This window comes from Balaenoptera borealis, assembly GCF_965194805.1.
Source record: "Balaenoptera borealis genome assembly, chromosome: 9".
NCBI classification, from domain to species: Eukaryota; Metazoa; Chordata; class Mammalia; order Artiodactyla; family Balaenopteridae; genus Balaenoptera; species Balaenoptera borealis.
The window spans coordinates 16117142-16144345 of NC_138873.1; the positions used below are offsets into that span (position 1 = coordinate 16117142).

Consider the following 27204-nt stretch of genomic DNA (forward strand, 5'->3'; position numbering starts at 1 on the left):
AACAGGATGCTCGAATGTTTGCTCACGCTACCACTTCTTTTGTGATGACGGCTGTTGCATTGACATCACGCTGGCTTGCGATGGAGTGGAGCAGTGTCCTGATGGGTCTGATGAAGCTTTCTGTCAAAATCGTGAGTTGACTGCATCACATTTTGGGGTAGAAGGGATGTCTGTATTGTCACAATAAATGCAAACTCAGTAGTGCTCTTTTTCTGCCTTGTTTCAGGTATAACTTCATGTGAATGAGCTATGCCTTAAATTAAATGAGCATTTACTATGTCTTTAATGCGAGTTACAAATGTCAAATTTTGATATTACTTACGTTTTTAAGAGATTCTTTTCAGTTTTCTAAAAGATTCTTCCCCATCCTAAAAATGCTGTTTAGCATATGCTTTTTTAAATACTGAAATGAGGGACTTCCCTGGTGGTCCAGTGGTTAGGATGCGGTGCTTCCCATGCAGGGGGTGTGGGTTCAAACCCTGGTCAGGGAACTAAGATTTCACATGCTGCACGGCCAAAACAAAACAAAACGAAAAAAAAAAAAAAAAACTGAAATGAGCTAACGTTTTCTTTTGATAGATTTTTTAGAAAATTTATGACATGAGGGTGTGGTTAGTCAGAGCTGTAAATCAGTCTTATAATGCCGTGTATATAAACGCTCACCGCAAGAAACGAAGAGGAGCTGTGGAAAGTTTAATAAAGTACTGGTTTGAGCAAGGATGACGAATCTCAAAACCTTAGGTTTAAGTTGTGTCTTTGTCTCTTTATGTGAACTTTCAGAAAGCTAATTATTAGAAGAGACCTGATTACTCATTTGAAAACAAGAACAAATAGTTTTTTATGGGGCTCTGATATATCGTAGATGAATAGGTTATCATTCCCAAATGTCCGTGACTTTAAATCTACTGCAAATTTAGTGGTTTAGCTAAAGTTTAGCTAAAGTTCAGAAAAGAAACCCAACAACTGATAGTAGCTCTTTCACCCTCAGTGAGCCTTGACCGCAAGATGGTGACCCACACGGCTATGGCACAGCCTAGACCCACCGGACCAAGCAAAGATGCAGGCAGGGGCTCCTTGCGGGAGAAGTCCCAGAAAGCCACCGCCCCAAAACAACCACCTGCGTCATCAACCACGGAAAAGAGGAATCATTCCGCCTCTTGGGGACCAGAGAGTCTCATTGATCCTGGGATACCAGGTAAGGACTTAAGGCAGATTTTCACAAAGAGTCTCATTTTCTATAATGACACTTGGCTCAAAATAAGGTTCTATTTGAAGAGTGTTAAGGAAATATCTTAAAAGAAAGGACGGAGTTAAAATGAAGAAGTTGGCCAAAAAGAAAAAAAACTTGACATTTTCTCTGATTATTTATAGTAAGGAACACCTACCAAATACGTTCATACATACGTACATATATACATACTCCAGAGGTATCAATACATTTATTTGTAAATAAGTTAGAGTTTAAAAGTTTCAACACCTATGTTAAGGAAACTAACGCCCTAAGTGTTAAATTTTAGGTCATTTTGAGGCAAAGCAGCATAACCCCTACCTATTTATGTAAATCCTCTTCACACCAAGCAAGTGAATGTGAAGAAAATATTGTATTATGTTGAAATGGTTGCATGTGCTCGTATCTCAGTATTATGCCTCCAATTTAACTAAATCTATCATCTTTTGCTTTTTTAAAAATATGGCTAATAATATTTTAAAATACATGCATACTCCTAAAGCATTACAGGATTCTATTGTTTAAAAATTTTTTACACATTTATATTTGCATGATTGTATGACATAGGAGACAGAATATAGATTATCACATTTCTGTATGCTTTTGTGAATGTCTTTCAGTACTCAAACTCTGCATACATTTTACTGAAATAATCTGTCACTATTTCAATAACTACTTTATGAAACTTTTTTGTTCATTATAGAAGATACAGAGTTTGCAAATAATTAAAAAGGAAATGACTTAAAATACCACCCCTTTATTGATAACAACTTTTAAGATTTTGGTATATTTCCTTCCAATCTTTTGTTTATCTACTTTGTAGATTTTTTTTTTAATTTTTAAATTTTTTTTCACACTTTACAAAGAGCATCCTTTATTGTCCATAAAAGTCACTGAGAAAAATAAGAATCAGAGTCACTGGGATTTTCAAAGAGATGAAATGCACATAAACATAAAAAGGAAGAAAAGCCATCAGATATGGTCTGATATTTCTGTTCTTTAGGAACTATTCTGTTTCTGTCCAAATCAGGAAGGATACTCTAAAAACACTCAAGTAGTAGACATTTTCATTCCTATATATATTATGTTCTCAAGGCATTTTGTCTTGTTTGATTTAAATTACATATCATGATGTGGTCAAAAACAGACATATTTCTATTTTGAATTCTGAAAGTCAGAAAGGTCAAATAATTTTCAAAAAGAAACAGGTCAATACCAGAGTCAGGACTCATCGTTAACATTACTAATTCTCTATCTCAAAATTTGACCATGAATGTTATCCATTATAAAATTTGAAAAAAATACAATTGCCTTAGGTTGTCCTATTTAAAAGTTAGATCACAAAAATGACTTGTAAAAATTGAGCATTGAGGATGAAATGTAAGATAATTTTATTTCTTCACATTTCTGCTCTTATAAGAGTCATCTAAAGTGAGTATTTCTACAAGTCTCCATTCTGACCAGGGCATGTATTCTGGATAATATCTCTATACATATATCCACTATATGGTTGTATAACTTACTATTGATTTAGCATTTATTTAAATGTAAGCAATAAAGTACTTTAAATTGTTATAGACAAAAGAAAATCAATAGGTAATCACCAAAGAAGAATATCTGTTCTACTCCCTGAAACAATATATTATCTATAAAATGTATTTATGTTAGAAATGGAAAACTTGAGATGCTCTGTCTCTTCAAAGCTTCCTGTAAAATAAATGTATTAAATTCTTACTTATATTTCCCAACACATGTGCATGCTCACATACAGATGCACATACAACATACAGATGCACATGCAAACGTTCAATAAGTAAAGGGAAAAATCACCTAAATAATCACATAAGAAAGATCTTTTTAAAGCCCTCAGAATGTGTACTATCACTATACAGGTTTGTGATTTGTTAAAAATAGATCTAAATTCACCAAGTAAGCAAGATAACTTCATGATCAGTCTTCAGAATAGTTCTTAGAATTTAAAAATTTCCTATAAATAAAATGACTTACAGATCTCTTTGTTACTCACATCACTCTGTTATTGGTCAAATCAGTCATACAATCAACTGGGTCATTCCATCATTGGATGACTTGAATAATTTTTTTTTTTTTTTAATACAGCAGGTTCTTATTAGTCATCAATTTTATACACATCAGTGTATACATGTCAATCCCAATCACCCAATTCATCACACCACCACCACCACACCCCCGGACTTTGTAGATTTTAAAGTGCTTCGATACAAATATGTCTACAAAATATCCTACAAAAGGCTTTTCTTTCAGACAGTTTAGTTTAAGTGCCCTTCGGATGCCTGCTTTTGTTTATTCCTTGCTGGTACTGCCACCTAATGGGAGAATTTTGCCACTCCTTCCAAACCTTGGGATTTGTTTGAATCCATTTTCTCCATATGGAATGTTTGTATGGAGAAGACAGTCACCTAAGAAACAGAGTAAGGGGAGACCAGGTGTTTTGGGCAGCAGGGATGAAGTTGACAGAGAGAACTGAGTTCTTGGAGGCCACAATGGGTGAACTCTTGCTCCGTCACTGTGGACGAGAGGCACACATGAACTTGAATGAATTAGCTGAAGGCAGAGTGGAGACCAAAGGCCAGTCTCCTTTGTTAGGTTCTAGTCATGGCTCTGCCTTTAGAACCCTGAGTAGTTGCTTCATGTCTCTGGACCTCAGTTTCCTCATCAGTTAATAAAAGCTTCAACCAGATGACCCCTAAGGCCCTTCTAGCCTGGTATCTGTTTTGGGGAATATGAAAAGCCTGACGCTCACGCATGCCTCCATTAGCTCTTGTCCATGCTAGATATTGCTCTGTGATCCCAGCTTTATCTCCTGGGGGTTGAGGACTCAGCCTCAGAACCCTTTTGCAAATAATGCTCCAGGCTGCCACCACCAGTTAATGATAGTTGACACCCAATCTAAAATATTTTTGCATTTCTATTTTTTAAAAAATTTTTTGGCCTTGCCACATGGCGCAGCAGCATGCGGGATCTTAGTTCCCCGACCAGAGATCAAACCTGTGCCCCCTGCAGTGGAAGTGCGAAGTCCTAACCACTGGACCGCCAGGGAAGTCCCTGCATCTCTATTTTTGTTCTTGTTGATAATAAGCCTTTGACTTGGGCTATGAAGATGTAAAGAATGGAGTTTCACAGATGCAGAGAGATTAATATCCAGTTGTTATTTATACTATGTATTATTTTTCCTAATCACTAAAGTAATATGTATTTACTGTAGAAAATTTGGAAAATATAGAAAACTATAAAGAAGAAAATTTAAATCATCTAGCAAAACTCACCATTAACATTTTGTTGCGTTTTCTTCCAGTTACTTTTACTTATATACATACACACATACATTTATTCACTTTTAACAAAATTAGGATATTATTTTTACAAAACTTATATTTTTCTCACTTATGAGTATTTTTATACGTTATTAAATGTCCATCAAAAACACAAATTTTGAAAGTCCAGGGTGGGAATTCCCTGGCGGTCCAGTGATTAGGACTCTGCACTTCCACTGCAGGGGGCACGGGTTTGATCCCTGTTTGGGGAACTAAAATCCCGCATGCTGAGCAGCACAGCTAAAATATTACATAAAAAAAAAAAAAAAAAGTCCAGGGTAAAGAAAGTGGGAAGGAAAGAATAGAACCTTGAAAGTGTTAGAAAGGGCTCCCACAACACGTGGTTTCTGTTTGGACAGCATCCCCCTTCTCCCTCCTCTTCTGTTAATCCCTGAGACCACCAGACTGGAATCCCCAGCCTCCAATTTCATGTGATTTGAAATTATGTTATATTCAGCATAACATAATAGACTTAAAAATGCATTATTGTTTGTGACCTATGCCTGAGTTTTACAAGGATCATCAGCTAGTACAGTAAATATGAACAAGTTAATTTTTCTGCTGCCTCCTTCCCCCGCAGACTTGTGAGGATAAATAACACTTAACTCATTGAAGAGACGCTAAAGAGATACTAAGATTAATACTAATAATGTGTACAGAAAGTAATGAGATGCAGTTTTTCATGTATCACATTGGCAAAGGCGAAAACATAATAATAATGCTTATAAGAGTACAGAGAGGGAGATACTGGTGGTCCAGTGGTTAAGAATCCATCTTGCAATGCAGGGGATGCCGGTTTGATCCCTGGTCAGAGAACTAAGATCCCACATGCTACGGGGCCACTGAGCCCACGAGCCACAACTAGAGAGAAGCCCGCACACTGCAATGAAGAGCCCGTGCGCTGCAATAAAAGATACCATGTGTGCAACTAAGACCGGATGCAGCCAATAAATATTTTTAAAAAAAGGAAAGAGTACGGGACTTCCCTGATGGCGCAGTGGTTAAGAATCTGCCTGCCAATGCAGGGGACACGGGTTCGAGCCCTGGTCCGGGAGGATCCCACACGCTGTGGAGCAACTGGGCCCGTGCGCCACAACTGCTGAGCCCGTGCGCCACAGCTACTGAGGCCAGCACGTCTAGAGCCCGTGCTGTGCAACAAGAGAAGGCACCACGATGAGAGGCCCGCCCACTGCAGTGAAGAGTGGACCCCGCTCACCGCAACTAGAGAAGGCCCACGCGCAGCAACGAAGACCCAACGCAGCCATAAATAAATAAATAAGACTTGACCTTTAAAAAAAAGTCTTTAAAGAAAAGAGTACAGAGAAACAAGTCTCACATACTTTTGGTGGGATTCAAATTAGTATAGTCTTCCAGAGGGCAGTTTCTGAAGCTTTGTATGTATGCCTTGACCCAATTATCCTGCCCTTGGGAATTTATCCCAAGCATGTTACTAAGGATGAAGTTAAGGGTGTGTGCGAATATTCAGTTCCACCAGTGAACACACACTCCGACCTCTTAGAATCGTCGGAGCGGATCACAGTGTCGCAGCGGGGCTTGCGCTTGCTTGGGATGCAATAGCACAGCGGCTGTGCTGTTGAAGATGGTTGCAGTTGCAGGGCCTGTTGCCTGCATGGCCCAAGTCATCCATTCAAAGGCTGTCTGTCCCCTTGTATCTGACCCAGCCGAAGGAAAGAAATCTGGTTTCCAGCTCTGCAGAGTGCTAGAAAAGTGGCAGTGTATCCACATTCACACTGAATCTGCTTTTTTGTTTGTTTTTGTTTTCGAAATGAGAATTCATGTTCAGCCCAGCAGGTTAGCCAAATTCTTTAAGGATCCAGATTAAGGCATGGATTTAGTAGAACGCACAACGTTCTGTATAGAGGTGAGGGTTTCTGCCTGCACTTTCTCGGATTCCCATGCTAAATATGCCAAAGCCTCGCTGTTTGCCTTATCTCTGGAGGTAATGAGCGAGCAACTTCTACCTTTGCGTTACTATGGAAAGTATTTTATTCAGAGAGGACATTCTCACAAAGGATATTTAAAGGAATTTTTTCACATGCCCCGTATTTCATATTTTCATTCCGTTGAACTATCTTTATTCTAATTGAGAAACCATTTTGAAACTATATAGCAACACTTCTGGGAAGGTGGTTTGAATGTGTTGAAGCCTATTAAGCAGCACAGCTGAATAGTCTATTATGTTCCAACATGGTGGCAGGAATCAACTGGATTCTCAAATGAATGGAAATCCAGTTAAAGGAAATGTACTTATCACAAATGAAGATAATCAGATGGTTATTTCCACAAACTTATTTTGAAGGGAGTCGTCCTCTTTCATTGACCTACTCACTTCTTTGGACAATGTCATCTAATGAGCTATAATCAGCAGATGCCTTTAAGCATACCCAAGTATTCTGGGGCACTGAGAGAAACACTGGTCTTGGAAAAGGCACCTCCTACCTTCTACGAGGTATCAGTCTAAAAGCTTTGGTCACTGTAGTGGGGACTACATAATTTTATTATTTGAAATCTATAGATGGTTTATACAGTAAATTCTATTTTGTGACATCTGACCCACTTGGGTCAGTCCCAAGGAACCACTTGGTTTTAAACAAAATGACACGGTTTATTTTATCTAGAAGTTAGTTGAATACCTGCAGCATTCTGCTAGGATTAAAATATTACCCTCCAGCCAAATACAAATATGTTCGTAAACACTGATAGTTTTCTTAGCCTGCCTCCAAAAATGAACTTGGAACTCCTTTAAACTAATCTTTGGCAAGCTGTAGAGGCTTTTTCAAGGCTGCCTAGTACAAACAATATGAAAACGAGCAAAGAGAATGCCAGTGAGTTTTATGACTATAATGAGGCCTAAATAACATTTCCAGTATGAGCAGACCAGCTGTCACTGGTTAGCTGTGATCTCGTCCTAGGACAATCCAGAGCATTTCCTGAAGAGAGCTTCCTCTTACCTGTTTTGCACACATGCAGTGTGGTCTACCAGTGAATAGTGAGAAAGGACAATTCTGTGGTCTGTGTTAGTTGGCAGGGGTCACAGGAAGCTATAGAACATTCTGGAAGGCAGGCCCATATGGTAGCCACTTTCCCTGTTGGTTTTCCAACTTCCCTCTGGAACATGCCTGCCTGTTCTATGGTGACTGAAAATGAAATTAAAATAACTTCCATCCAGCTTCCAGCTCTCTCTGTGAATGCGTAGCTATGCATGATAAACATAACACAATAGATCATTCAGAAGAGGGGAAAAATAATTTCCTAACCCTTCTAAAAGGATCATTACCAAAGTGGATTATTTGCATAAGTAAATGATGGAATTTTCTTGTTTTGTTCTGACTGCTGCGTTGGTTAGAGCCTATGATAGGATGTATGGAGGTGAGGCATTTTTCTGTGCCATTCCATATGCTGATGTCTAGGAAGAGTGAATCAGGCAGTCTGGGAAATTATGGTCAGTTCCTTCAAAAATGTAGAAAACAGAAATTCACATTTCAAATACCAAGAGGGCAGGGAAGGTCCCCTAGGAAATTCTAGAGTCCATGACGGTTGTGTCTTCTGAAGTCTCCTGTGTGCACTGCCCTCTCCCCAGGGAATGAAGGCATTTAAGAAAATACTTTTCAAATGTGACAACTGAAGATTCAAAATGAACTTGTATAGTTGTTTAAATGAACCCATCTCCAAGGCAAGGTCTCCTTTCCAAGAACAATTAACCTATTTCTCTACTGCATCCCTAGTACAGCCTTGTCCCAGACCTTCCTAAGGAAACGTAAATTTGTGATTTTGCCTAGATTTGAGTATTAGTTTGCTAAAATATGAGTAAATAAATATGGTATCGACTATCAGTTCTCAGAGCTGTGACTTTGAGAGCAGTATGGTTCAGTGGAAAAGCTCCTGCTTTGGATCAGTCCTGGGTTCTAATTCTAGTACCACTGAATTAGCAACCAGGTAATTAACATCACTGAACTTCATCTCCTTACCTGTAAGAAGATAATATCTTCTCACAGTGTTGCTACAAAGATTGCATGAGATATTATGTGTAAATATAATTTATGTCTCTCAGTAACTGCTAGCGCTATATGAATTTTTGCTAGAACATTCAAGTCCAGTGGCAAGAGAGCTACCAGCCTATAAGACCGTTACTTCAAATCAAAAATGGAAACAGTGTAGGGGTAGTCCCAGTCCTGAGTTCCTCTCCAGAATTAAGATGAACGATCTCTCATCTCCATTGGAAAGAGACAGAGGGGGGAAATTGTGAATGCACTTATAGGCATACCTCGTTTTGTTGCACTTTGCAGATACAGCATTTTGTACAAATTGATGGTTCATGGCAACTTTGCGTTGAGTAAGTTTATTGGTGCCATTTTTCCAACAGCATTTGCTTACTTGGTGTCTCTGTGTCACGTTCTGGTAACTCTTGCAATATTTCAAACTTTTTTTGTCATTATTATTATATTTATGGTGATCTGTGACCAGTGATCCTTTTTTTTTAGTTGAAGTACAGTTGATTTACAATGTTGTGTTAACTTCTGCTATACAGCAAAGTGACTCAGTTATGCATATAAATACATTCTTTTTTTTAATATTCTTTTCCATTATGGTTTATCATAGGATATTGAATATTGTTCTCTGTGCTATACAGTAGGACCTTGTTTATCCATTCTATCAATATATATAAGAGCTTACATGTGCTCACCCCAACCTCCCACTCCATCCCTCCCCCAACCCCTCCCCCTCGGCAACCACCAGTCTTTTCTCTATGTCCGTGATTCTCTTTCTGTTTCGTAGACAGGTTCATTTGTGTCATATTTTAGATTCTACATATAACTAATATCATATGGTATTTGTCTTTCTCTTTCTGACTTACTTCACTTAGTGTGATAATCTCTAGTTGCATCCGTGTTGCTGCAAATGGCATTATTTTGTTCTTTTTTATGGCTGAGTAGTATTCCATTGTATATATGTACTACATCTTCTTTATCCATTCATCTGTCGATGGACATATACGTTGCTTCCATGTCTTGGCTACTGAGAATAGTGCTGCTATGAACATAGGGGTGCACGTATCTTTTTGAATTGTAGTTTTGTCCGGATATATGCCCAGGGGTGGGATTGCTGGATCATATGGTAATTCTATTTTTAGTTTTCTGAGGAACCTCCAGAGTGTTTTCCATCATGGCTGCACCAACTTACATTCCTACCAACAGTGTAGGAGGGTTCCCTTTTCTCCACACCCTCTCCAGCATTTGTTATTTGTTGGCTATTCTGACTGGTGTGAGTTGGTACCTCATTGTAGTTTTGATTTGCATTTCTCTAATAATTAACGATGTTGAGCATCTTTTCATGTGCCTCTTGGCCATCTGTATATACGGCCAGTGATCTTGATGTTACTATCACAAAAAGATTTCGACTCACTGAAGGCTCAGGTGATGGTTAGCATTTTTTAGCAATAAAGTATTTTTTATTAAGGTATGTACATTGATTTTTTAGATATGTGCTTTTGTACACTTAATAGACTACAGTATAGTGTAAAAACAACTTTTATATGCACTAGGAAACCAAAAAATTCATGTGACTCAGTTTATTGCAGTAGTCTGGAACTGAACCCATAATATATTTGGGGTATGATTGTATTTTATATTTTTCCATTGGATGAAAGACAAGCCAGTTAATCTTCTGAAAAGAATTGGAGACTGGTACATTTTGGTGTTTTTATTTCTGGCTCATTATTTTTAAAAAATTAGACATGAGTTCTCAGCCATGTGATCTTTCCACTTCCAAATTTATCACTGGTGACAGTACTCACTGAGTGCCTGTCACTGTCCACTCCTGTGGTCTTTACAGCAACCTAGTGATGTGTTCAGATCATTATCCACATCTTTAGATGAAGACAGTGAGGCACAGAGGGTTTCAGACCTCAGACAAGGTCACACAGCTAGTAAATGATGAAGCCAGGATTTAACTTAACAGTCTAATACCAGCCCCAGCGGGAGGATGGCTTGTGCAGCAAGCCTTGCTGTGTGCTCGAGGACCTTCTCTCTTAGCTACAGAGCCAGGAAGCAGCTACAGCGCCATTGAGCCCTGCTTGTATGTACTTTCTGTTAGGGCATTAGAAACACAGAAGAAAGAGATCCATGAGCACTGGAGTAGTTGGGTTGGCTACTTGTAGAGCTGTACTATGACTTTCTGGGCCCTAGGCACTTCATGGGCCCCTTCCTCCATTTAAAAAAAAAAAAAAAATATATATATATATATATAAACACACACACACACATATATACGTATATGTATGTGTGTGTGTGTGTGTGTGTAAAATTACTGTGTTGGTATAGAGATGAATATGACACCGGCTGGATTCACTATTATATATTTATTATTATTATATTCCTGTTTTTTGTGATTTTCTTTTTTTTTTTTTTTGGCTGCACTGCCCTTGGCAGTGAAAGTGCAGAGTCCAAACCACTGGACTACCAGGGACTTTCCTGGTTTTTGTGATTTTTAAAAGAAATTAAAGGGAATTCCCTGGCGATCCAATGGTTAGAACTCGGCACTTTCACTGCCGTGGCCTGGCTTCAGTACCTGGTCAGGGAACTAAGATCCTGCAAGCCTCGCATCGTGGCCAAAAAAAAAAAAAAAAAGGAAAGAAAAGAAATTAAAACCTTTTTGTGGGCCCCTAAAAGTAAAAGTACCATGGGCTCTGAGCTCTGTGCCCACTGTGCCTAGGGGACAGGTGAGCCCTGGCTTTGTGATGGTTGTAGGCGTTCAGTCATGCGCCAAGGTATGGGTAGAAAGAACCTGAATAAGTGGAAAGCCAAGGTTTCAATTAATGGCGTGAGCACATGGAATTGGGAATGAAAATTGCTTAAGCAGGGTACCCCAGCTGCCCAAACTGATGAGTGCTTGTCGGGAAGAGAAGGCAACATGGAGAGCCTTGACGATTTGACCAAGGGTTCTTGCACAGGCTGAGTCAAAAAGGATAATAACAGAATTTAGCGACTTCAGTACCCAAAGCTAATTGAGAAGGAACAGTACCATCCATGATAAAGCTTTCATCCACCCATGACAAAATGAGAAAAGAAAGCACAATGTAATGAGTTTTTTATAAGGCTAAATTTATTCAGTTTAAAGAACTGTCCTTTTTATGTATTAAATCCTTTATGATTTGGGCTTTTAGACATATCCTTACTTTACAATGAAGTGAAGGTGATAGCCTTAGTAAATGGTCATTTCTTTTAATGTCTTTACTTGGCAAAATTAAAAATTGACAACCCTAAATTGGCCCCCAAAATTACTTTGAATTTTCATTGGTCCACAAAATCCGAAGGTGTTGAAAACACCTTGCCATGTGGACAAGAGCCTAACTTTACTATGGCCCCAGTGCTACAGCAGCCCTGTCATTTAGATTCAATATTCCCTGTCCCCATCTTACTGGGACACAGGTATCCACAGCCTCAGGTGACAATCACTTTCCTTCATGGACTGAGAAGCCCAGCCACTAATAGCAGTTACCTGGCTGTCTCTTTCCCCTTTGGTTCCTCGATGGTCACCGTCTTCTTTTACAGTCTCACCCTGGATGTTCCTCTTCTTTTTCCTCCCCTCCCTGTTTGGGAGGGAGTGGGGTTTCCACCACTACAGTAAAGTAGACAAGGGTAGAATTCAATTTGAAAGATACATCTGGTTCTCTAGCGTACAGGAAATTGCTTATGCCTTACTCATCTCTCTCCTCGTTGGGCTCGAGTTTACGAAGGAAGCCCAAATTATCGGCTATATTTAGGCTGGCACGCATGGTCTTCTAGAGGCACAGTAGAATGCCGTGAACCTGCTGTGACCTTGGCCGAGAGAGGCAGACATGGGCTGATCTAACTGCACTGATGCTGAGTCAGTGGGATGAGTCGCCTTTGCAGGCACACTCCAGTAGGAACGTCTGAAAGCAGAAAGGCCAGGGAGGAGGCTCTGGCAGTTCCCGAGGCATAGGTGGTGGAGACCTAAGGCTGCGTGCGGCCCAGAGGCGGAGAAGAGGTTTGCTTGCTGTGGTGACTGATAGCATGAAGGGCTGAGTGAAAAGGAGCATTAAGGATGCCTTAATGAAATAAAGGTATTGACAGCCCCTTCTGTTTAACAGCATTAACACGTGACTACAATGATCATTTTAAATCATTGCTTTTTCTGGCTCTAGTAGGTATCTGGAATAACTTCGCAGTTTTCCATTTTGCAGTTGATTTTGTGATCCTTAGTGAATTCATGTATACTTCTTATTACAAATTACCAAGGAATTTTAGGTACTACTTTTGAATAGTCTTATTTTAGTTGCAGGTGTTACGAACATTTCTGTTGATGCCAAATGAGTAAAGAAGCTTTCATTTTTTTGTTTGTTTCTTCATAAAATTCCTCATGTCAGCAGATCACTTCCAGTTCATTTCCAGTAAGCAACATATTTTGCAAAAATCTCACTTGAAATTAAACTACAGCCTGAGGGTAACTCCTTAATTACCATACTGTCAATATAATAAGCACACAAATGCTATGAATTCCTAGATGGCAAATAGTAGAATGACACAGCCATGGCTCATCAGAACCTGAGATAAAAATCCTGAGATTTGATCTTTCTTTATATTTGCTCTCAGTAGTATAACTGAATAGAACAGTTAAACAATTAACAGCCTGTCATTAAATCAGAAGTGCTGGTTTCCACCAACAAGCAGTTAGACACACCTGAGTTTAAATCTCAGCCCTATGATCCACTGACTACTTGAATGAACCCGGGTAAGTGCTGAACCTCTCTGAGTCTGACCAGAAAAAAATGCAGCTATTAATGCCTGCCAAGCAGCGTTGAGGTGAGAAAGTGAAGTAGCGTGTCTGAGTGCCTTGTGTATGCTCACCGTTCATTTTCTAAAGAAAAACGTTTCTGGACTGTTTCTGCATTCCATGGCATAAAGTCCAAGACTACCCTTGACTTCTCTAGCTGAAGTCTTTCCTTCCTTCTCTGGGTCGGGGAGGGAGTTCTGGGACAGTGTGCTTTTTCCCCCATCTCTGTCCAGTGGTTTTAAGTCCATCCTTAAAAAATAAATAAGGATCTATTTTCATGTCTGTTCCCTGAAGTTTCTGATGTACTTTCAATATGCTTTATTTATTTTCCACAGATAGTGGTTCCTCAGGGAAGCACAGAAAAGAGGAAAATTATATTTTTGAGTCAAAGAGCAATCGAGGAGGAGGGGAACACCCAGCCCCAGAAGCAGGTAAACGTTTACCTTGGAAATTCCTTGCAGAGTAGAAACATTTACAGAACCACATATCCTGTAGCTGAGGTTATTAGATGAATCTGCAAGAGTTTATGATAAGAACAGGGATCTATAGGTCAGAAGAACTAGTATATTCTCATCTCCTATATCATACTTCATCCTGGGACTCTTGAACTAGTATCTTCACATCTTTGGACCTCAGCTTCCTCTTCTATAAGTTGATTGGACTGGATAATCACTACAGTCCCTTCCAGGTGTAACATTGTGTGGAACAAGTGATACTCAGGACATAGTGGTTAAGAACCAGATGCCAAGGTTCAAATCCTTCGTCCATCACTAACTCGATGACCTTGGGCAGGTTATCTTCTCTCTCTGGATCTCAATTTCCTCATTGGTCGATGAACATAATAACTATACCTGCCTCACAGAGCTGTTAGGGAGAATAAATGGGACAGTCATTATAGAGCATTTAGCATATTGCTTGGCTCATGCAATAAGCCATATAAATGATGGCTATTGTGATTGTTATTTGTGATCAACAAGGGCAGAGGTCTTAGAGTACCCAATTCTCTCTCCAGGTGCTCCAGTGACAAAGACGGAAGACAGCAGGAATGGGGAAAGGGTGTAGGTGGTACAGGGGATATTTAGTAAGTGGAAGAAGAATACTGTAATTTCATAATTTTGGTTATTTTTAACTAGAAAGAAAATACTTTCAAGATAGTCCTGTAGAAAGGTAAGTTTTAATCCTAAATCTCACAAGCTAATTAGTAAAAGAAAATTTAGGAGAACAAAATATGATTATTAAGCTATGGATCTAAACATTGAGAAAACTTTCTTTTTACCCTAGGAGTAGTCTTCTTAAATAATAGATGGCTAAAATAACCCAGGTATCAAGTACCTAGATGCTGGCCTGTTGGACTTAGCCTGTCCCAGGATGTTTGAATAAAAACACCCATCCCCTGTCGACATACAGAGAGAACCGGGCCTGCCCCTTACCCCCATGCCCAGATGTATCCAGAGAGCCTCAGTTCTGATTGCCTGGTGCCTGTCCTAATTGTTACATATTTGAGTGTCACTCCCAGTTTTAGGAACAGAATGCCGAATTCATCCCCTTAGCTGGTTTCTAAGAAAACTATCGTGATGTGTTTTAGAAGGGGTTGGGAAATTTTAAATCTCAAATTACCTAAACTAAAAACACTGAAGAAACTATGCCAACTGAGTATTTAAAAGTCAAGAATAATTTTCAGTATCCTAGCAAGTACTTTATGGGAGACTTCATCTTCTTTGTCATCAAAGCATTAATCAGGAATCAGATTTGACAGTTCAGCAACCTCATATCTGACTTTGGCAAACAGAAAATTCCCCTAGATTGTATGTGGTTTTATTGTTGCCATAGCTACCTCTGAGCCCCAGACTTGGGACTGGGGTCTTCAGCCACAGCTCTCTTCCCCTGCAGCCTAAATGCTGGTGTTTTTAACAAGTTGTGCGCACTTAGAAGGGCAGCCTCTAATCATTTTCCTACCCTGAACAAGCAGAGCTGGGGCTGGGTATTGGGTTCCAGTTGGTAAGAAATGGTTTGGGGTTCCCAGGGTTTCTTTGGGGGTTGACCAAAGTCTCTTTTTTTTGCCCAATTCCTTTTTAACATATCCATCTTCTGTGGCTAGTACAGGAAGATGCAGGGGGAACTGGCACCCTCAGGTCCAAACTTAGCCCTTTCAAAACTTCTTTCCTCAAGGTCGCCATTAGGAAACTGGAATGTATGTGCCAGCTCTAGAATCAAATTATAGACTGTTGGCTTATCACAGATTTTTATCTTTCATAATTCTCTATGGGAATACTGGCCTCACCCAAAAGACTGTCTTGTACCAAGAGTCACTAATGCAACTTCCTCATCTCACCCTCCTGAACCCAGACTGAACTCTCAGACTGTTCCTGAGAATCTTGTTCAGGAGTTTTACCTAGGATTCCACAAATAAACCAGAGGTTGAAATGCCATTAGTATGTACTCAGCTCCAGGCCCTCTTGTCTTGGAGAGAAGGCCAGCTATACCTGGGACTGGTTTTAAGCTCAGAAAATCAAAGCTATTAGGAGTGAACTTCATCAGTTACTTACCCCCAAATGTAAACACCTGTCGGTACCCACCCTCTCTTCTTTTCCTCCAGCACTTGAAGGAAAAGGTGTCCCCTCTTTCCAAGGTCAGTCTCTCCCCCTGACCTTGATGCAGCTCCTTATCTCCTCGTCTGTTTCTCCATCATGTATTAACTCCCAGTGTTTATAATCTCTACTGGTTCATTCCCCTAGACGCATTCAGATCTCTAAAAACATATAAAAAACAAAACAGCATCCCTCAGCCTTCAATCTCCCTGTAAATGAATTCCCAGTTGCTAAGTGCGGCGGCCTCTCCAGGCTTCACCTCATTTGACCTCTCCTTAGGATTTGATTCCGCTGACCACTTTCCTCTTGAAATAGCCTCGTCCCTCTGCTTCCAGGACTCCCTTCTCTGTTGGTTGCCGACCATTTCTCTGACCTGGCTCTTCCTGTGTGCCTTGGTTCTCCTCCTTGTCCGCCCTCTGAAATGTTGGTGCTCCCTGGGGCCTTGTCCCTGGCCCCCTTCTCCCTTCCTCTCTGGCGGTCTCACCCACTTTCGTCCCTGCAACCATCACCTTAACGCTGAAGGTCCCCACATGTTCAGGCCCAAATCATCAAAGAGCCTAGAGAAAATTCTACCTGGGTTGGCTGTCGGCATCTCAATTTGAAACTGTCGAAAAATAATCTCCCTCACCCACCCCAAGCAAGCTCCATCATACATCTAAGTCACTTGAGCAAAAATCCTAGGAACGAGATACATGGACCACTCCTTTTTATATCTGTACTTTGTATATAATTCTACCATAGTAACTGTAATACTTTATTGTATCTTTTCATGTAAATGTCTGTCTACCCAGACTTGAAGTCATTAAAAAACAATCTCATTTAACTTTTGGAGAAGTGGTATACCATAGTAGTTCTGGAACAGTACTGTCTGGGGCCATATCCTGACTCTTCCATACTGAGAGATATCAAGTCACTTAATTCTCAATGCTTAGTTCCCTCATTTGTAAAATGGGGATAATAAAAGTACGAACTCATATGGTGGTTGTGAGAATTAAATTACTTAATCTATAAAGCGCTCTTTATTATCTTTGATTACCAGTGTCAGGCACATGGCTGTTAATTTATGCAAAATGAATAAGTAAATGAAAGAAAATGTTATGAAATCAGCTTATGCAATGGAGGTTTTTGCTCCTGTAGTTCCACCAGTTGGCAAGACCCCTGTAGCTAAAAATAGTTCCACCATATCATCTCCAAGCCTGGCCTGACTACAGAGCAGATCAGACTAAGAATAGACCCTGCTGAGCTTGATAAGAAAGAAAGACTGATCTGGGGTACACACTGTTCCTTCCAGACTCCTGAAGGAGGAGTAAAAGCTGCTTTTAGTCTAGGTGTCTAGGATCAATCCCACAGGGAAGAAAACCTATGAAGGAGAACTAGAGATTTTTTTTCCTCAAGTTTTCAATAATGGTTCTACTGGCTGAGAGTAGGTTCTCTGGATTTAGGAAACAAAAATTTCTTAAAGCCCTAACCAGAGCAAAAAATCAGGAGTTAGTCCATACTTATTTTAATGGTGAATGATCATGTATGAATCCATAGATGTAAGCTATGACTGCAATGAAGATATTTCCTATGGTCACAATGTCTTTACAGTTGTCTATTTACAGAATGTCTATTACAGTTGGATATAAGGGTAATCTGACTGCAACGTTTGTACCCGCTGATGGCATATAAATTTTATAGGAACCGGGTACACAATTTGGTTTTAAGGAACTCTTCGTTTGAGACCTAGACCTGCAACTTACAAGCTATGTGCTCTTAGGCCAATTACTTAATCTTTCTGCACCTCAGTTAATCTGCAAAATGGAGGTAATATAAGTACCTACTTGAGTTGTTCAGATTAAATAAAACAGTGCATGCACAGTGCTTATCATATAGTGGATTGTGGCTGTTATTGGTATTAACCACTGACCTACCCTGTTCATTTCCGACCTTTGCACAGGTGCAGTGCTACCCCTGGCCCTGGGTTTGGCTATCACTGCTTTGCTGCTTCTCATGGTTGCTTGTCGACTACGGCTGGTGAAACAGAAACTTAAAAAGGCTCGTCCCATTACATCTGAGGAGTCTGACTACCTCATAAATGGGATGTATCTATAATAAGTGTAATTTAAATAGCTGAGGGCAAGGACATGTTTCACTTATAATTTGTATATATTTTGGGTTCTGATATTTATAACCTCTTCTGTTTTTTGTTTTGTTTTGGTTTTAACCTCTTCTGTTTAACTAAGGAAACTACTGAAAACGCTGAAGATTCTGCAAATACTAAACCTTTGTTTTTATTTATTGATTTTCCTTGGGAAGTATGTGAAATATTTTGAAATTTAGAGAGGAGTCCATATGATTAAAGACTTTTACAAATCTAATTCTGATTTACATAAGCTATCCCTAAAAACAGAAATTTGCAATTAGCCAAGGCAGAAAATTCAGAGTCTCTAGAGGTTCCTGAGAAAGGCAGTGTTAACTCTTTACTTTCTAGAAGCCAGCCATTGGCACTTTATACCACCCCACTTCCCTTGTCCTGTGGCCCTCCCATTTCTCACTTTAAGCTTCCAGTGTTCTCCTTTTTCTTCTCCTCTTCAAAACCTATTTATTTCTGAGGATGGAGCTCAAGTGAGTGTACACCTTCAATGAGATGTTATCCACGGCAGGAATATCTAAGTTATAAACCTAATGAACAGGTCAATAAGGCCTAGGGAAGGTGCATATGAGTTCTTCCCAATGCCTGACATCGTGTCATGTAAGTGGCTCCTTCATTCTCCAAAAGGAGAGTGACTCAGACTTTGAATTACAAATAGCTCTAACATGGTCATGGAAGCAGAGAACCTGGCAGGTCAAAACTTTTAACAGAAACCTAGCTGAGGGAAAAATGAGCAAGGAGGATGATTAGTTCTTGTATCTGCTCAACACTGCTCGATGGTCCAGAACACAGCAGCTCATTTATATAGTCACTGGTTTTCAGCATTAGTATGTGTTGATGGAAGAGAAAAACTGCATTCAAATTGAAAAACAGAACACTGAATGGATTTCTGGGTACAGCTTTTGTAAAAATGTCACGTGTTTTAAGTATCAGCGGTTCTTCCATTCAGTGGAGTGATGCAGTTTTTCCGTTATTTATTTAATGCTCTAAAATGTTATAGTGTGCACACAGCTAGTGCCAGGCTTATGTACTCCCAGAGCATAAGGGAGTTTTGCACAAATTCATCTTTACAGAAAACCAGCATCTAGCTTAGCATCTTTTACCTTTTTTTTTTTTTTAAAAACCCCAAATCAGGGCTTCCCTGGTGGCGCAGTGGTTGAGAATCTGCCTGCCAATGCAGGGGACACGGGTTCGTGCCCTGATCTGGGAAGATCCCACATGCCGCGGAGCAACTGGGCCCGTGAGCCGCAGTTACTGAGCCTGCGCGTCTGGAGCCTGTGCTCCGCAACAAGAGAGGCCGCGATAGTGAGAGGCCCGCGCGCCGCGATGAAGAGTGGCCCCCGCTTGCCGCAACTGGAGAAAGCCCTCGCACAGAAACGAAGACCCAACACAGCCATAAATAAATAAAGATAAATAAATAAATTTATAAAAAAAAAAAAACCCCAAATCAGTAAGAATCCATTCTATACTTTTTTTTTTTTTTTTAATAGCTACTTTTATTTTTATTTATTTACTTATTTTTGGCTGTGCTGGGTCTTCGGTTTGTGCGAGGGCTTTCTCTAGTTGCGGCAAGTGGGGGCCACTCTTCATCGCGGTGCGCGGGCCTCTCACTGTCGCGGCCTCTCTTGTTGCGGAGCACAGGCTCCAGACGCGCAGGCTCAGTAGTTGTGGCTCACGGGCCTAGTTGCTCCGCGGCATGTGGGATCTTCCCAGACCAGGGCTCGAACCCGTGTCTCCTGCATTAGCAGGCAGATTCTCAACCACTGCGCCACCAGGGAAGCCCTACCTTTTAATCTGTAGGATTTTAAAGGCATATTATTTCCACCATTGCTTAATGCTGGGACTATGCACATTCTAGAAATTATTCTACTGAGAGGAATGTATAATGTGATGTTCCTATTCACATAATAGGTTTTTTGTTTTTTTTACGATAAGTGGCAAATCTTTTAAAATACTTGAAAACCCTCTAGAAAACTATTTTTAGACTGGACCTGATGTAAGCTGTTCCTTTAGCAAAGACTTAATTTGGGTCAGAGATATACATTAACAAATGATAGCTAGTTCTAGGAAAACAAAGAAATTGGTTATTTTTATTTCCTAAGAAACTCAAGCATGAATTTTAGAATTGAGCAAAGATTTAAATTTCTCCTTAAGGAGTTTAGAGAAATGACTGTGTGAATGAACTTAAGATGTCTGTACTCTATATGTGATGCTGTGCAGTTTGTTTTTATATAGAAGGATGTCACCTATAGCCATATCCAATAAAATAAAAACTGATGAGGCATGCATCTTTCAGCACATCTTTTATACATGAAGAAACTAAACACAATTTAGTATTGCTATGGTGTTGAAACACTGGATAAAAGATGTCCCATATCTATGTGTACAATATTCTTTAATAAATTTTATTATATTCCTAAGCCTTTCTTACAACTTTTAATATAATCATAGCTGCTAGTACAGATGGTCCTTGGCTTACGTTGCTTCGACTTACATTTTTTTTTTTTTACTTCACGATGGTGCAAAAGTGATACATTCAGTAGAAACCATACTTGGAATTTTGAACTTGGATTTTTTCCTGGGCTAGTGATGTGCCTACTGTACATCCTCTCTCGTGATGCTGGACAGTGGCAGCATAGGTCTTTTTCCCTAGAAAATATCCTTTTCACTATTGATTTAAAACTGATACAGTAGTGTTAACAGGGAAATTCTGCAGGCTCTTTGATCCATAAGGTAATTTCTAGGCAAAATCCTGACAGGATAATCACCTAAAAATTAAAATAAACAAATAATGCTGGCAAAACAAATTACTCAGTGTGATGCAGTCCTTTAAAGGGCACAGTAAAAAGTGTTCAGGGCATGGAATTCAAATACAAATGTCCTCAGCTGCCCTAGGCCCTTGGACTGCTGCCTCTTATGCTTAAGGTGCCCTCAGTATTGCCGTCACCTGCCCTTTGGCCACAAGTGTTATTCTGTGATGCCCATCCTGGTGGCACACTCCACCCAAGTGACAGTGAGTTCTTGAGACCCAGCAGCCGTAGAACTTCCTCTCACGTTAGGAAAGAAAAAGGAAAGGAAAGGAGGGAAAGGGAAGTGAAGAACAGGAAAAGGGAAAGAGAGAATGAGGAAGAGGGGAGGGTTTCACTGGCCCAGCACAGCACTCTGGCACTAAGGCGAGGGAGCACTTCTCAGAGTCCTGGCCCCAGCAACACAAAGTCAGTTAAAAAGATAAAGCCTAAAGTGGGGAACCAACAACTACCACTGTAGCAATGATATGAGAAGGGTTAAACAAAAGGAAATTATCAGACTTTTTTTCCTTTTTAGTACATTATAATTCATAAACACAAACTTCCTTGGGCCCCATGGGCCAGCCAGTTGTCTTCAAGCAGGATTTTTTAGTGGCACTCTATTTGGACCACCCTTTCAGTACAACAGGGACAAAATATTGTCATCTTCCTGGAAAGTGGTAGGAGAAATTGAGACAGGAAACTGAAAGCTGATTAGAACTTGTTTGTTTTACTGAATATAGTTCTTTAAGAACACAGTAAGTTGTAGGAAATGATTTATACCCTGAAAGAATTTTACTGCTTACCTAAGTTATTAGCCTTTTGAACCCATTTAGAACATTTAAAAAATAACCCATATTTGTTATTTCATTTGCAATACTAGTTTTCAATTACCATAGTCATGAGTTATTTTAGTGCTATACCAAACTATTAGAAAATTTGTTAACGTTTAGCTGAAAATCAGAAATGGCTACCTCTCTAACGAAACAAAATTAAAGGACCTTTATTCCTTGCTGACAATCAGATGCCAAGAATACCTTCAAAGAATTCATGAGTATTATTATTTTAAAATGTTACTGTATTTTAAAATACATTGAATTTTTAAGATGCTTTAGTATAAGTAGCTTGTAGTCAATTTAAAAGTGTAATCAACTTTTTTTTTTGAACAACGCAGATTTCAAAAATTAGGGCAGTGGGATTTAAAATATTTGTACAATGTTAATGTATACTTTTAACCCAAATGTCATTTTTAAATACTACTTGGGAAAGGGTTGAAGCCCTCGTTAGAAAATAGAATTCTTAATTTAATTCTTAATTGAGAGCTAGATTTGGCTTTAATAAAATCAAATCTGTAAAAATCACCTTGTTTCAACAGGACCCCGCTAGGCTGGAACTTCTAAAAATGTTTTTATTGTTGTCCTTTGTATTATGTAAAGAAGTCCTTCTAATAAGGAAAAATGAAATGCTAAAATATTTTAGAAATTATGAATACTAAAGATTAAAGAGACATTTCTTCTCTCTGACCAAAACATATATTAATTCAATTCTTTTCAAGAGAAAAGTTCATAGATAGAATTAAATTCATTATTTCCATCTTTACCCATTTATTGATGCTCCCCTAAAATCCATTCCTCTTTATTCAACATTTAAAAAAAAAATTTTTTTTTTTTTTGCCACGCCACGCAGCATGCAGGATCTTAGTTCCCTGACCAGGGGTCAAACCCGTGCCCCCTGCAGTGGAAGCGTGGAGTCTCAACCACTAGACCGCCAGGGAAGTCCCTAAAAATTTTAATTCAAAAAGTTTAAAGTCCAAGAGCAATGCTTGGCATAGCATTTGTCTGTACCAATCAGATGCCACTTAGTTTGTCTTATCAGATTTATAAACTGTCCCCTCAACCAGACTGCAAACTTCTTGAGAGTAAGGGCCTTTTTCTATCCCCAAGACCTAAAAAAGGGACTTACATAGAGTAAAATGTTGATAATGGCTAGGAAGGATACAGGCTAGTGAATAAGTTGAAGAATTAATTTAAAGTCCTAAAGAATTCTTGATGTTTGAAACTACCGCCCGCAAATGACAGAGTCCTGCATCAAAAGGGTTCATGGCCTGAGTCCAGAAGCAACAATAACAACAGCAAACTGAAGCCAGCAACGAATTCACAAGTTTTGGCCACCAACTAATGCAAGTTTCCTGTACCTAAGACCCTGCCCAAGAAGAGACACTGGTAAAAACATGCATGCATAATTTTTTAAAAGCCATTTTCAAAGAAGTAATATTTAAGACTTTAACTTAAGATGTGGGGAGAGGTGCCTCATCCCCTCACTAAGGATCTATTTGCCAGAATCATACACACTTGCACACAGCAGAGGGAAGGGCTTTGCTGGGAGTGCTAGTTCTGCTAGCTCTAGAGCTTATATCTCTTCAAGTTCTAGAACCCTTAGAAAAACTAAGATCCTAATATAAAGGTATAAAATCACAACATTTAAGCAAGATCCCAACGTGTTACTGCCTTCTTAGAAACTCATTTTACAGTCGTTATATTAATAAATCTACTTATAGGTAATGGATGGGTTTTGGTAAATTTATCCTCAACCCTGTTCTTTCTTGACATTAAGTCAGTGCATTCATTCATTCTTTCATTCATTCAGCACTTATTGTACATCTACAAGAGGCCCTGTGTTAAGCAAAGAACAATAGTAAATGAGGTGTCGCTCTTGTCCTTGAGAAACGCAGTCACATTGCACAAATGTACAGTTAGATTAATGCTCTTAACCTGCTCAGATTTCACAAAATGGAGCATCAGAGAAACCACCTTTTCTCTGTGATCTTGGCATTGTACACCTGGTGGACACGCGATTCTTCTATGTTCAAACACCGCCAATGCCTTTCACTTTTAACTTTATTTGGCAAAGCAGCACTGCATCAACTGTTCAGTGACTAGGACGCAGCTTACACAGCATGTTAAATCCATGTACATTATGAGCAGCAAATCAGAAACAGGAAAACAATACTGAGCTACAAGTCTCCTAGAATTTTTAAAGAGAGAAAGGAAGAACTATGTCAGTTATGTCCAATCTGAACAGCTGAGTGTTTTAAGGGACATCACCTGTCATCTTCTTAAGTTTTAATATTTACAAATGCTTAGTTTTAAGGTAACAAAGCAGCCGATTGTATCTACAACATGCTATTCTATGACACCACATCAAAAGCTTTAAAAAGGAAGCTCATCTCTATTTTCTTAGTAGCATCTAACATACACCCAAAAACCAAGAATCTTAACTTATGAATGGTGGTGTTACCTGATGCACAAAAGCAATCTGATAAATTAACATCTGAACAGAATTAAGTGTCTAAGAAAAGAAAAACCACTCCTCAAAAATCAATTCACAAACTATGTTTTCCATTTTGCAGAACCCTTTCTTTTAACATTTAAAGTAAAACGTGGGCATGTTAAAGTAATAATACACAAATTTATATTTGCATCTTTCTTCTACCAATTTGGCTTCTGTGCCTCTTTGAAGAATTAGAAACCCCGCAAAACCACACATTTTCATGCTGAAAATAGTGTAAGAAAGTCCAAAACAAGCTGTGATGCTGTTGATTTTCAAAAGCTTTGAGGACTGAGATGAGCAATCCACTGTAATATTATATACTGGTCAAGTTGATGTTGCTTTTACAGTTCGTCCCTGGGGGGGAGAAAAGGAGAGAAATATATAAGTAGGAGTTACATATTACAAAACTTGGCTTTCTAATAATTTAGATACAACTAATAAATCAGTAAGAATACACTGATCCCCAAGCATTATTAAAAACAAAAACAAAAACAAAACTGAGCAAATGATCCAAGTCAAAGCAAAAATGGAAATCAGCCATTTCAGACATCCTTCGTGCTACTCCAGAACGAAGAATGAAAACTAAAGGACCTGAATTCTTTATTTTTTAATTCAAAAGTAACTTTCTTCCTTCAAGACCAAATATTCAGAGAAATGATAACTTTTAGATCCAGGATCTTGCTAATACTATTTATTGTAAAATAATAATGAGTATTTAGAGTTCAGATAATTCTTTACAGCTACATTCACAAAATTGGACAAAAATTTAGTCTTTTGTTTAGGGTATCTGTTAGCAATTGTCGAGTGGGTCAATCTCAACCCAAACTCTTTGTGAGAAAACGCATCATCTGTAGGTATAATATACCTGTCAGCTGATTTCATAAGGCAGCTTTATCAGCTCCAAAAGAAACCATTCGCTCAGCCAGGTGCAGCACTGTACCAGCAACTGCCAGTGAGAGGAAGGAAGGAATAAAAATGCAGTCTAAAATAAATTGTATGGTATATAAATTATACCTCAATAAAGCTGTTAAAAGTGAAAAAATAAAGCTACCAGAAAAGCCTAAAAGCTTCTTATTTGAGGGTAATCTGAGTTAAAAAAAAAAACATTGTTAAAGATTCAAGTACTTTAGGGGTAAAGAAGTATGATGTTTGCAACTAAATCTCAAATGACTTAGGAAAAAATGTTACATGTATGTATATATATAAAGAGGGAGTGAAAAGGAATGTGGAAAAATGTTAATAATCGATAACTCTGGATGAAGAGATTCAGGAGCTCTTTGTACTATTCTTGCAACTTGTCTATAATAAAATTTTTTAAGTTTTTTAAAAGCTGTTAAAATAAATTTGAAGGGAAGGTAAATAAAGAGCTAAAATTTCCCAGGTAGGTGAATTAAGGGATTATTGGCCAGTACAGTATTTTTTATAAAATATGAATTTATGAATTGTGCAAGAAAATATTTTTAAAATGACTTCTCCCATAAGCTGTGTTTGTCATACAGCACTGGATTATCTGTTAAATGATAAGTTATCAGTTCTTGTTCCTCTTAATATAGTCTTCCAAATAATTTAAGTACTGTAATTCTCACAAAACAGCTTTTACTTAAATTCATGCAAGCATTAAAGTACTTAATCTTCAAAGAGTTCACTTGCAAAGTGCTCTATTCATAAATTAAATTCTCTTGTGCTTTTTAAAATATGGATTAAAGATACTATTGTTGTTTTTTTAATAATTTTACATTTTATTTACCTGTTGCAAGGCATTAAGGATTTTGTCAATAAATATCCTTATTGCCCAGCAATACAGTACATATCCTCTCCATTTAAAAATTTTTTTGAAAAGGGAAAAGGATAAAAACTCTCAACAACCTGGGTATAGAGGGAACATACCTCAACATAATAAAGGCCACATATGACAAGCTCACAGCTAACATCATATTCAACGGTGAAAAGCTGAGAGCTTTTCCTCTAAAATCAGGAACAAGACAAGGATGCCCACTCTCGCCACTTTTATTCAACATAGTACTGGAAATCCTAGCCAGAGCAATTAGGCAAGAAAAAGAAATAAAAGGCATCAAAATCGGAAAGAAAGAGGTAAAACTGCCTCTCTTTGCAGACGACAACTAACTAAAATTAGCTGTTTCTATATACTAATAATAAACTATCAAAAGAAAACTTAAGAAAACAATCTTATTTACAATTATATCAAAAAGAATAAAATATCTAGAAATAAATTTAACCAAAGAGGTGAAAGAGTTGTACACTGAAAACTATAGAAAGTTAATGAAAGACACTGAAGATGATACAAATAAGTGTAAATATATTCCGTACTCATGGATTGGAAGAATTAATGTCGTTAAAATATCCATACCACCGAAAGCAATCTACTGATTCAATATAATCCCTATCAAAATTCCAATGACATTTTTCACAGAAATAGAACAATCCTAAAACTTGTATAGAACCACAAGAGACTCCAAATAGCCAAAGCAATCTTTAGAAAGAACAACAAGACTGGAGGCATCACACTTCCTGATTTCCAACTATATTACAAAGCTATGGTAATCAAAACAGTATGGTATTTGGCATAAAAACAGACACAGAGACCAATGGAACAAACAAATAAACCCATGCATATATGGTCCATTAATTAAGGAGCCAAGACTATACAATGGAGAAACAGTCTCTTCAATAAATGGTGTTGGGAAAACTGGACAGCCACATGAAAAAGAATGAAACTGGACCCCTATCTTACACCACACACAAAAAAATTAAAATGGATTCAAGACTTGGATGTAAGATCTAAACTTACTGTGGTGATCATTTTGCAATATATACATCTATCAAATCACTATGTTGTACACCTAAAACTAATACAATGCTATATGTCAATTATATCTCAATATAACTGGAAAAGATCATATTGTTAAAAAATGTTTAATGATGTGGGACAATGTTGATGACATTTTATTAA

At 38.5% G+C, this 27204-nt stretch overlaps 2 protein-coding genes across 15 annotated transcripts in view; one reads left to right on the forward strand and one right to left on the reverse strand.

The window, feature by feature from the left end:
• The window catches only part of LRP11 (LDL receptor related protein 11), a 63981-nt gene that overhangs the window by 26972 nt on the left and 9805 nt on the right, over positions 1–27204 (forward strand). For 2 of the 10 annotated variants that reach the window (XM_082405504.1, XM_082405502.1), the window contains exons 4-7: positions 6–131; positions 989–1195; positions 13731–13826; positions 14408–14476. In XM_082405504.1, the coding sequence (XP_082261630.1) occupies positions 6–131; positions 989–1195; positions 13731–13826; positions 14408–14457 (479 nt within the window). In that variant the 3' untranslated portion in view covers positions 14458–14476. Of the gene's footprint in view, positions 1–5; positions 132–988; positions 1196–5367; positions 8174–13730; positions 13827–14407; positions 14477–14528; positions 14563–17573; positions 17892–17922; positions 19221–27204 lie in introns of those variants that run through there. The other 8 variants (XM_082405500.1, XM_082405501.1, XM_082405499.1 and 5 more) reach the window with 7 other exon arrangements.
• The window catches only part of PCMT1 (protein-L-isoaspartate (D-aspartate) O-methyltransferase), a 46811-nt gene continuing 43389 nt past the window's right edge, over positions 23783–27204 (reverse strand). For 2 of the 5 annotated variants that reach the window (XM_082405550.1, XM_082405549.1), the window contains exon 8: positions 23783–24587. Coding sequence is in view for 4 of the 5 variants with exons in the window: in XM_082405549.1 (XP_082261675.1) it covers positions 24575–24587 (13 nt within the window). In the remaining variant the exon portion in view is untranslated. Of the gene's footprint in view, positions 24588–25098; positions 25180–26038; positions 26265–27204 lie in introns of those variants that run through there. The other 3 variants (XM_082405547.1, XM_082405548.1, XM_082405546.1) reach the window with 3 other exon arrangements.